This window comes from Heterocephalus glaber, unplaced genomic scaffold (assembly GCF_053883595.1).
Source record: "Heterocephalus glaber isolate CG9 unplaced genomic scaffold, H.glaber_assembly_v1.0 deba00000594, whole genome shotgun sequence".
Classification (NCBI taxonomy): domain Eukaryota; kingdom Metazoa; phylum Chordata; class Mammalia; order Rodentia; family Bathyergidae; genus Heterocephalus; species Heterocephalus glaber.
In genome coordinates, this window is record NW_028258151.1 from 1 (window position 1) to 12,513 (window position 12,513).

At 33.7% G+C, this 12,513-nt stretch overlaps 1 protein-coding gene across 1 annotated transcript in view; it reads left to right on the forward strand.

The window, feature by feature from the left end:
- Positions 1-5,884: 5,884 nt before the first annotated feature.
- Positions 5,885-12,513, forward strand: part of LOC147829466 (regulating synaptic membrane exocytosis protein 1-like) — a gene marked incomplete at its 5' end in the record, with an annotated part of 41,812 nt that continues 35,183 nt past the window's right edge. The window contains 3 exons of the mRNA XM_087205127.1: positions 5,885-6,067; positions 7,087-7,199; positions 11,074-11,103. Of these exons, the coding sequence (XP_087061253.1) occupies positions 5,885-6,067; positions 7,087-7,199; positions 11,074-11,103 (326 nt within the window). The remainder of the gene's footprint in view (positions 6,068-7,086; positions 7,200-11,073; positions 11,104-12,513) is intronic.

Sequence of the window (12,513 nt, forward strand, 5' to 3'; positions counted from 1 at the left end):
AAAGTTATGTGCTACAAACGTACTAATTAGAAAAACTTCTAATTAAAGAGAAGTCCCTTTTGGCTTCTAATGTCTCCCCCCCAAATAATAAATAAACTCCACTTCCCTCCATGTGGTCTTTAGCACCTGTCCATTACCTGCATCACGTTACCATCCTTACCTTTCACCATCGAGTCTGTGTGTTCATCAAGAGAGGCAGAGTTTCTCAGCAGGAGTCGTCTTAGATCTTGCTATGGACACAGTTGTCTCAAGTAATGAATTGTCACTGCTCCTGTCTCCTTTTGGTAACTCATGTCTTCTGCCAACACCAATTTTAATTTTTTTTTAAATTTTGAAAAGTGCTGATCAACATAATCATTTAAAAGTAAGATAGTTGTCATTTTTCATGTCTGTTGTCTTTATCATTGTAAGGGTGTTACTGTAGCTTTATTCATCATATATTTTGTATTTCTTTAACATTTCATTCCACAGGCACTCCAGAAAGTCTGAAAGATCTAGCATCCAAAAACAGACTAGAAAAGGCACTACCTCTGATGCAGAAAGGTAGGCTTGGTGTTGTGTTGTGCTACCATCTCCCTGTACTGATAGAGCCAGGGTGCGCTGTTTAAAGAAATCCTTTTGGGTAATCCTGCCCTGTGTCTCACTGAATAGTCAGATAGTCTCATTGAAGCAATAAGAGTAGGGCAGTTTGAAGGCAGTCCTTAAATCTTAGGCTTAAAAAAAATCTCATGCATTTCTCTCTACAGTAATTTTAACTACTAATGAGAATTAAATTAGTACTTATATTGTATATATATATATTAGAACTTTAATATTTTATTTCTGATGTATTAAATGTTCCCAATGCATATAGTATTTTGAATAGGCCAAGATTTTGAGAGGCATGCATTTACTGAATAATGTCATCTTTAAAAATCTCTTTTCTACAAATGAATATTTTGAGAATTCTTCTTGTGTTTTACCACTATACATATATACTGAGTTAATGTAAAAATTAAAAAGAATTACTGACTTTTTGTTTTCAGTTCATCCAGTTCCACAAAATTTTTTAGTATTTTTAGGTCCATGATATTAAGACTTTTTTAACAGAGCTGAAAAAAAACCTCACCTAAAAAGTTCAGTTCTCATATACTCATTCACTTTTCATTTATCTGACAATTGCTGAGAGTATGTTTGAGGATACAGGTACGGATGGATGAATGCCATAGCTCTGGATGGAGAGGTTTGCACAGGCACATCAAAACAGAGGAATGAGGGGATAATGATGAAGTTAGAAAACATTTCGGAAGCAAGATGGGAGCTAAAGCCATATAGATAAAAGTAGATGTGAGGCGTAGTGTCCTGTATTCCATTAGACAAAACTGTGCAAAAGCACCAAGACTTGATATAACTTCTTGAGTTTGGGGAAACCATACCCATTTTGGAATGGAGAATCAAATTCAAAGGATGGAGAAGGGTGCTAAAAATAAAAATTGGAGATGTACTTGGAGGTTAAAGCTATGCTATGCTAATGCTATGATGATGAATCTCAATTTCTTTATGAGCCATTGATGTGCTTTAAATATGATTGGCTTTGAGTTCCAGAATTTAGGTCACTTTGACATTTTGGAAGGTTGATTGAAATATTCAAAGGCAGATGCAAGCTCGGCTGTCACTTTAGGCTTGATCAAGATGGAATTTATACAATTAAGTGATTCATTAAATTAACAAATATGTGCCAAACTATGTGCTAAGTTTAAGAAGCAAAATAGTTAATGGCCATAAAGTAAACCTTCCCATAAGATCCTAACCAGTGAGTTGAGATCTGAAAAATGGGTAAATGTGAGACATGTCAAGGAATATGGGTAAAAGAGAGATGGGATTTACCCCTAGCTAATGGTCCATGGAAATGGTGACTATTTAGAGAATTTAATTTCCAATAGAATAAAGATCTAGGTGATTAAAAAAATATTGAGTAGAAAAACAATTGGTCTTTTAAGGAAGGAAGTGAAGCATAGAATTCTAGCAAGAGTTAGAAGATAGATAGGCAGATATGGTAATAAAACAATATCAGTTGTTTTTTTGTTTTCACATTATTTAATCTCAACTAAAATTCTAATATTTTATATGTGTAGGTTTGATTATTATAATGAAAACTCTTCATTGGTTTTTATATCAGAGTATAAATTACATGCCTAGTTTTCAAGTGGATTATTGAATAGCTAGTTGGAAAAGAATTGTTCTGGATTTTCTAGGTTGCATTAGCTGTCATTTCTGTAGGAAATTTTGAGTTGACATATGGCTAGTAAAATGAGGACTCAATATGAATATTTGTTCATTGATTCATATGTGTGTTTGGGGGGGGGTGGAACCCAGGTCTCCATCATGTTAGGTAGGCATTCATTCTGCCACTTAACTGCACCGCCACCTTGACATTGATTGTTGATTTGTGTGAGTTAGCAGCTTCCCAGAAGGAATTGTACCACCCAGTCATGCATTAGCTTCTGCCAAACTTTGCAGTAAAATTACGATTTTAAAGATCCATTGTTGCCTTCAACAAACTTGACCTCATGAGGAATAGATTCATGAGAAATTATTTTGAAAGTTCTGATGACCAGTTATAGATAGAAGATAGGCAGAGCTGATTTATGTCTTCTCTGCCTAGCCTTTTAAAGCCATGCTTCATATTCATAACTTAGCTTAGAGTCAAGCTTTTTCCCTTCTTGTAAATTCAGTGAGAGAACTGCTAACCTTGATTCTGGATTCGATTTCAGTGACTTTTCTTCCTGTGAAATCCACACTCTGGATCCTAACTGTAGGCTAATTTTTTTTTATTGTAGTATTTAGAATTGCTTAAATGTGCACTTTTATGTTTTACTGTTGTTATTGGAAAGAGGATGTGCTGGCCTATACAAGCCCATCATGGAAGAGCCATCTTGACTTTAAATAACCCATTACACATCCATCCTTTATCAGATCATTAAAAAAATTCCAGCACCATATTTTTAAGCTTGAGTAGAAACAATTTACTGCAAGTCCACTTGTAACAATAGAAAATGTCTGACTAAAGATGTAAGATTTTTATGAGAAGTGTGTTTAAATCTAAGACAAAACAGTGGTCTTAGGTGAAGAAAGTAGCTGTGGAATAAACTCAGTGGTAAATAGGTATGCACCTGGAGATGGTGAGCTAGTCTCTACACACTGATGTGTATATGGCAGAGTATGTTCCCATTAAATGCCACTTTCCATTATTCTGATCCTACAAATTCCCATAGCAATTCTGTTAGGTCCTTCTAATTTGGTACTTAGACATATACTTTTGTTTTGTGTTATGAGGAGTAAATCCTAAGATAGGAAATTAGTGTTTATTTTTAACCTCATGGTACAAAAACCAATCCTATCTTACCAGACAGAAGGATCAAGTGCTGAAGCTCCATAGCCCTATGTGGATTCTTTCTCTACTCCAGTTTATATTTTTGTTTCTTTGCAAGTTATTATGACCTTCAGTTTTTGCATTTATAAAATAGTAATATTTATACTGGAAGGGGTAAGAATACAAAGACTACGTGTAGATCAGTATGTGTGTATATGTATGCACATGCATGCATCCAGGGTCACACACATGTACCTAGCACCTGACGCATACAGATGGCCCTGTATTGATGATCTGAACAAAGTACTTTTTATAATTTTTCCCATCTGTTACTCACTCCCTGCCCATTCTCTCACATGGTTGTTCTAAATCTCTTTCATCCTTTTTGCACACTTCACATTCTTGGCATATCCCACTTCATTGAAAAGCACAAGGCTCAAGAGCCTGCATTCTCTCAGCTTTACACTCCTGTACCTCAGAATTTCTTAATTCTCCTTTCTTTCGCCAAAAACAATCCACACCCAGTGCCATTACCTCTCCTCTTCCAAACCTTGCTCATCTCTCTTCCAGTTCTGCATTTTTCCCTCTCTGTGTCACTTCCCGTCACTGCCTTGCTGCCACATTCCTCCCATCCTCTGGCAGAGTGGCTTTCTATGCTGCTTTGGTTTCTGCACCTGTACCAGTGACAGATTGGCTGGTGGCAGGAACTGTTTTGTTGTTGAGGAGCTTTTAATTCATATCAAAGGAAAAACAGATTCTTGTGCTACATGATTAAGCTCAAACTCTCCAAGCTGTTTTCAGGCCCAGCAAGCCTCCTTCTGGCTCCACAGAGGACCGCGTACGTCACATATTCTGGAGCTGTATTATGTTCACCCCAGAAGCCATTGATTTGCCCCTGAATTTGCTTTGTATACTTTTGACACTTAGTTTGGTGCCAGATACAGCCCCCCTAAATTACTCACATTTCAGTTCACATTCAAGTTTTTCTTTTGCTTAAAAATTACATTAAGGAATGAAACAAGATTTTAGTGAAAATATCCATAACATTTCTCAGTACCAGGGTGAAACCAAATTTAATTTTAAAACCACATTCATAATGTATATTTTGAATAAGGATTGCTTGACATTTGTTTTCATGACAATGACTTTTAAAGGATGGTAGACTAAACTCATTATCACTAGAAATTACTTGGTCATGTAATTGTTCCCATATCCATCAATTTTTTACAAGTGTGTTACTGTGACAGTCAATTCAGAATAAATGAACAGTTTTGATACATAGAGTATTGTCACTTACTTCTCTTTTTTAATTTGGAAACTGGGGTGACTTTCCAGATTTCAGGGAATTAATTAAAGTCTGGTAAAACATTAATCCATAGCTCAAGATGAGAAAAAGCACCTTTGTGAAAGATTTAAGGTATATCTTTTTATTGTATACAACTTGATATTTTCCCTATTTTATTGTTCTAAGTTGGAAGAAATATCCTAAAGCAAAAACACAACTGTGAAGATCATTTTACCTTAAAGAAATATTATCACTCTAATACAAGTTGAATAAACCGCTCATTAAACATACTTTTGGTGATCAATATGTACTGTTTATTTTTCCACACTTTAACTTAAGTGAATTTTACAACATTGCTTTAAAAGAATGACATGTTATTTCATTCCTTCTGTTGAGATAATATATAATAGGCATGATAATCATGCATTTCGGTAAACTACTGAAATGATAAAAGGCAAAAAGCATGTATCATAAACAAGTATGTATACACAAAATATATCTATACATATAGAATATATATGTATAAACATCAGTTTTTAATTCTTAAGCCTTAATTAAGTTTTCCTCAAAACAGTTTTGAGCACCATATGAAGTTAACAGATGTCTTTTCAGATACTGTTATATATGAGAGAATGTTTTATTCACATATTAATCATTTGCACTTTAATCCATTGTGTAAGTTAATGAAGCACTCACTTACTATTTTTATTTGTTTTAAAAAAATACTGTATTAGCCTCAAAAGGCATCCCTCCTTTTTTGTCTATTTGGCATTGACTGTTTATTGAAAACTAAAATTATGAATGTTGTAATACACAGATTTCCCCATAATGTTATTTCATCTTGAAGGCAGGTACTTGAAGTTTCACTACTCAGCATTCTAATTATACTCATTCAGTCTTTACTGAGCTGTTGCTCTCCATATGCTCTCTGTATGGTTTAGGCATTTGATATGGAGCTCAATAAGAGATAAGAGATAGAAATCTCTGCCTTGTGGGACTTACAAAAGTTGATTACATTGAAGCAATCTAGATTTGTCCTTTAAAAAGTATATGACATTCATATATGCAAAAATAACTGCACAATTTGATATGAATTCCATTTTAGTAATTGTGTGACCGGTTTTTTTCTGATTCTAGCAAAATCACTATCTTGTCAGAGTAACCAGGTTTTCCTTGGACAGGTGTGTTGGTATTAAAGTTATTATGTACCTGTTGACTGAAGACCTTTCTTGGCCCTGATGTTTTAGGGTTCTCCCACCATGTCTTTCTAGAAGGGGACACGCAGCCCCCAGAGCGACTGATCAGCCAGTTATTAGGGGCAAACCGCCCGCTCGCTCCAAGTCGAGCGAGCACTCTAGTGTCAGAACACTGTGTTCTCTGCACCACCTTGCCCCCGGAGGGTCGGCGCCACCTTCTCCGCTCCTGACAAGGTTGCTATTCCGTGTCCAGCCCAGCATTCATGTCCTGCCTCCGGGTCCTGGTGTGGTGTTGTGCCTTCCTGAGCACTCGAAGCGTTCACTCATTCTGACACCATAATCTTTGATCCTTTCTTTGTGGCACTGAAACCTCTCCCACCTCCTCTATTACCTGCATCTATCTTCACTGTGCTGGTGGTAGCCTCTACTTCCTGCCAGTTAGCTGTCATCGGAAATCAAATCTGGCTATGTTATGTCTTTCATCTGTTTGTGGCATATTCATATATAATTTACTAAATATGTAAAATTCTTCATGATAAATTACTTGGAGTTAAATATGTATTTGCTTTAAAAATGTAACAATTAGAAGACAAGCTTTTATTTGTGTTCAGAGATGTCTTAAAGTGTTTTAGTTCTTCAGTTAGAAGAAAACGATTGAAGGCCAGCAGGTGGCAGTGTGCATGCTTCCCCAGTTTCCATTCGTAATTCTCAATCCTCACACCCACATATTTCATAGCATGCATCCAGTTATTTTAGATACCTTTCTATATTTTCCCTACTTAAAACTAAAGTACGTGTAATAACAATTTATGAAAGTGTCTGCAGCTAGAATTATTATCAGTATGTTATCCTAGACTATGTATTGATTTCAGAGTAACAGCAAGTAACAGCCTCTCATAACTAATTTTTTTAATGATGTAGAGGCTATAATTCCATGTTTTGTTCAGCACTGTCAAAAAGAAATAATTTTCCCAGAAAGCACGACTTCATAGAAAGTTAATGGGAAGTGACTGACTCAGCTCAGTTGGGGAGGTCATCAAGCAGAATGTGTGGCAGATGTTACCCTGCCCACTTTAGCCCCCTTTTGTAGCACTCATTTTACACATATCCTTAGAAAGTTAAGAAAAATATTTCACTTTGCTTCCAGTGGCCCCGTTAGGGCTTATATATCTATTGCAGTAGTGGCAGGAAAGGGAAAAGGATTTTGCCTTGCTGCCCCGGAACTTTATCACTGCCTTTGCTTTTGCCTGCAGAACACACCGACAAGGAAGTCCAACGCAGTCGCCTCCGGCAGACACAGCCTTCAGCAGCCGCAGGGGCAGACAGCTCCCCCAGGTGCCAGTGCGGAGTGGCAGTATAGAACAAGGTATCCATAAAGACAGATCATTGTCCACCAATCTGGGATTGGAAAACCTCCTCGTTTTATGCCCCTGTAGTGAAGGAATAGTATTTTTATTAGATATAGTTTGTTGAACCTTAAGAATTTAAGTTTCCTAGAATTTTATCCCCAGTACCTTACTGTTCATGATGTATACACACTTATTGAATGAGTGGACGGATGAGTTTTACATGGTCATTTAAAAGAATGGGTGGAGCTGACAACAGCATTTAACAAAGATACAAGAGTAGAAGATGAATAAAACCTTGACACAGTATGAATTTTTGTGTGTTAAAAGAAGGCTTACTTTACCTTATTTTAAAACATTAAACACAATCATATTTAGTGCCTCACTCATGTTTGTATTTTAGCTTGATTGGCAGTATTTTGTATTATTATATAAATTCAATGATGAAAATGACTTTGAGCACATATTTAATGTCTTTTTCAACATTTCATATTGCCTAAAGATTCTTACTTTGAACATATATACATTTTGTTTTTCTAGAGAGACATTGTGTGTGTGTGTGTGTGATGTGAGTGTAGAGACTAAAAAACTGTATTTTTAAACTACCTGAGCTACATGATTTAAATACAGCATTTTTCCTATGACCCACTTCACAGGATATGAAATTACATGTATCAGTATTTGTTATCACATATCTCTTATTGGGGACTTTTAAAAATCCTAAAATAGTATCTAATTTCAGATTGTATAATAAATGCAGTGGACTTCTTATATTTAAAACGTGTATTGAAAATCTTCATCCTTAAGCTACTTGAAGGTTAACGTATTAAATATTTTTTTTCAACAGTGTTCATTGTTGCTGGTGTAAAACTTTCATTCTATATCGAGGGTGCTGGGCACATTTTCTCACATAATTGAAATGCTTTACTGAATATAACCTAGAAATGTTGAAGATCCGAGAAGATAAATGCATTGTTTCAAAGAGCCATGTGGAATAGTTTGTCCTGTAGAATATTTTATTATAGAAAAATTAGTGTAGATTTAAAGAGATTTGAAGTCATTAATAGGGTAGTATTGGTACAATAAACTCTAGATTCGTTTTTTTAATCATATCTCTTGGTCATACATCATGCTTTAGTTTTTCAGGTTTGCTATTCAAGTATCCATTTAGTTCATCCCATTTAGTTATTCAGGAGAATATGATCCTTTGTTAAACTCTGACTCTCTTTTCTAAAACAGCAGGTAATTTATTGGAATATCAATTCATATGTTTCACAAACTATTCTGGGAACATTTTGAGAAGATTATTCATAATGTTATTAAAACTAGCAATAACTCAGATGATTTTTTTTTACAAAAATGTGGGTGTGTGTTTGAATTATTCATGCATGAACTCCTGTTGCACAACTGAAAGAACCACAAATTTGGTATTTATACTGAATATTACTGGGTCACTCTGATACTCAAAAGTCCTATGTTCCTAAAATTCTTTGCATTTCCTACAGTTGCAAGTAAAACCCTGTACAGGTTCAAAAGCATATAATGGTATTGCATATAATTCTCACAGAGTGAGATTAAAATTATGTTACTTCTGGAGGAGTAAGAATTGCTTGTGCCAAATCACTTGAATTGCACTTGGATTTTAGTTTTTATTTTTTAAAAAATCTCATGTTCTTCTGTTGATACCAATGTAACTATTTATGATATTCCTGTTCACAGTTGTCTTTCAGAGAAATCATCAATGTGTGAGGATTGAATTGAGGTGGGAAGAAGGGAATGACCGAGAGTGACATTATTTTCATATTTAGTATCACAAATACATTAGTGAACTCTTTTGGTTATTTGAGGTTCCTGAAATAAATATATGATTTTAAAAGTTAAAGAGATAAAGCTTTTACAAATGTGATCACAAGCATGTATGACTATGCTGTGGGTTCTTTTAGAAATAAAACAATGCAGTATAATTTATGATGTTAAATGCACTTGGGGACTTTGGGTAAATGATAACGGTGTCTGCCATCATCGTACTGCAGGTCTCTTTCAAACTGAACAGCTCACACGACAGCTATGATAGCTAATACGTTTTCAAAAGTTGATTTCTAATTTGATTCAGGAGACATTATTCAGTGAATTGTAAGAATGATTTCACGGTTGTTCTTAAGGATGGAGAAAAATGTTAGTAATTTTCTTTTGATATAATTTGCTAAAATTCACTTGTATGTTCTATGAAGATTAATACTGACTGCAGTTTATTCACAGTTGTTTAAGCCTGTACTGGACTTGTCTTCCTTCTGATTGTCTTGTCTGATTTTTAACAAAGGGTAGTTTTCTGTTTACTAAAAGATAATTGAGTTCATAACTGATTGGTAAGAGCAGATATTTCACATGATGGTAGAACTTCTTGATACATGTATAAAATAATTTTATTCAAGTATTTTCCATATATAGTTACTTACATTATTGTTTTTAGGATTTATACTGGGACATTTTGATTGTTTGAATACATGGTTTTTCTAATAAATGAGATTTTCTATACACCATAAAAGCAATGTATCACTTATTTTAAAGACTGACAGCATTTTAAAGGATATGTTTGCTTAATTTTTTAAAAAAAAGCATTTTGAACTTTCTTTTAAAAATTGAGGATGTTCACCTATTTTATACCTGAAGTCTGGATTTATAGAGTAGATTTATAGGAAAAACAAAGAGATGACTGTAATCAGATTTTGAGATAAAGTAGTTGGAAAAGTAGACTACAATTTACGTAACTTTAACAATATGTGGAAAGTGAGAGCAGAGACTTCCAGAAAGTCTCTTTGATTGCATTTCAACATTGTATTCCAGTCTAGGTCTTACATAGAGCGAAGCTAAATCCAACGTAATTGTTTTTATAAAATGTATAATTTTTTAGCCAAGCACAGTGGTGAGTTCCTATACTCCCACCTACTCAGGAGGCTGAGACAGGATGATCACTTGAACCCAAGAGTTCAAGGCCACCCTGAGCAATACAGTAAAACCCCATCTAAAAACAAAAATAAAAATTGTATGATTTCCTGAAGCCAACCACCTGATTTGTGTCCATGTATGTGTACTCAAATGGATGTCTTCATAGAATCATTTGAAGATCACTCATAAATTAAAAATTAGTGTTCTAGTTGCTGTATATATCCGTTATTATATCTGGTACCTATTCCTCTTCAGATGTACCTAGATTGACCAGATTCCTCAGTAAATAGTATGCCAGGAAGGAGATAGATATAAATCTTTATGAAGTGTCTATGAAGACTTTAACAACCAAGTAATTTGACTTTGGAGTATTTTAATATAATTAACTGGAGAAAGACAAAAAGGATTGTTTAAATTACTTGACAGGTAGCTATTTCTTGAAATTATGTTTTTCCATGTGTAAAATGTTAAAATGTGCACTACTTAGTAAAAATGGGTCTTTTTATTTATCAGATGAAATTTTAAACATATGAAATAATATTCTTATGATAAAATTTTTGTTGTGAATAGTAAGGATTATTTTAAATATACTTACAATTAAAAAAACAGTGAATTTAAGTTAAAATTTTTTTGGTAAAATTGGTGCTAAAATGTATAATTCTTGAAAGGCAAGAAAAACTAATGTGGAATATACTTTACAAATGCCAAAAAATATTAATATCCAATGTTTTTGTTTTAAATCTTTAAATTACTGTATTCATTCTTTCTTTGATTGATTTTAGTACCATATTTGAGACTTGGTTTGTCATTGCAATTTATCATGTCATATTATGTGTTATGCATTTTATTATTCATACCATTGTGTTGATTCATATTTCCATGTCTAACTATAAATTTGCTGATTTCTTTCTTTTGTTTCCATCATTATGTGCATTTAATTCATTGAAGAACAAGAAAAATATAACTCTTCCACAAAAGGTAAATATTAATGCAATTTTCTAACATTTAATATTATCTCTTCTTTTATAATATACAAGCACAATATAAATATTTATTGAAAATAATGAGCATAATTATTTGACACATAGTTATTTCCTGAAATTATTTTGTAGGCACTTGGTAGTAATTCTTTCACATTATGCACACTTCACATCAAAGAGAAAAACATTACTTTAAAACTAAGACAAGTTTTTGCCTCAAAATTTATTTATACATACCAACAGCTAGAAAACAATTCTCTTTGAAAATTTTATTATTATGTATTAATGTTACGTAGTAAGAATGTATAGCATATTCTTTGTTTCTGTTTGTTTGCATTCACCTGCTGTCATAGGGATGTAATTCTTCCTTTTACTGAGGGTATTATCTGCTTCAAAGTAGCAGAAAATGCCTGGTTTTTACTTTGCAGAGAGCTTAATGAATATTCTGACCCCTTTTCCACCGTACATCTTGACAGCAGCTACCCAAGTATTACTTCTCTTGGTCTCAATCTTGTTGTAATACTCATTAATTCTACCCTTCTGAAAAATATAAGAGAGGGAAATAATTCAGCCTGCTCTATTGATACATTGCTGACCTCCTACTTGTGGTTGTTGGGATCACATTTTATTTTTGGTCTTTGCACTTGAGTTTCAAGTAGGTTGCAAGACAACCACACACTTTGTGCTTCTTGTACTAAGTGGCCTAATAAGTAAATATTTGAGTGAGTTTTCAGCTTAATATAGTACTGTTCTGAATAATATTTAAAAGTATATAAGGCTTTAATAAAAGTACATTTTCACGATATTTGAAAGGAGGTTGATCAAGTTAATCTCTGACCCATTGTAATCCTCCAACTTAGTCTTGAGAGCAGCAGCTTACCTATCTTATACTGAGGAAAACAGAGTTTATCCAGATAAAGAGCTTTTCCCACTCACACCACTGGTGCATAGTAGATGACAATGGAGACCTCTTACTTTTGACCTCCTTTCGTTACACACTAATGTAGTCTATTTTAATAAGCACAAATTCCAAATATATCATCCTTAACTCTTAGTATGTCTACATATATGTTATGTGTATCAGTGTTACAAAGAGAAAATGGGAGATAATATTTAATCAAATATTTAAGAACATATTTTAGTCTAGATTTATAAAAATATAATTATATTTATATTCAGGCACATGATAAACATATTCTGGAATCTTTTCTGATATACTAGGTAAAAGATTTTATAAAATTAAAATATTCAATGAGATCAAGATGTTCTGATCTCTGAATTTTACATAGATCTATGGCTGTCTTGCTTTGTTAATTCAGGTATCAGAAACTGCTTTACATTTAGAAGTAGAAAAACAGCAAGTGTATTTATTCTTAGATTCAGAAGAATTTAGTTAGATTTGAAAGAT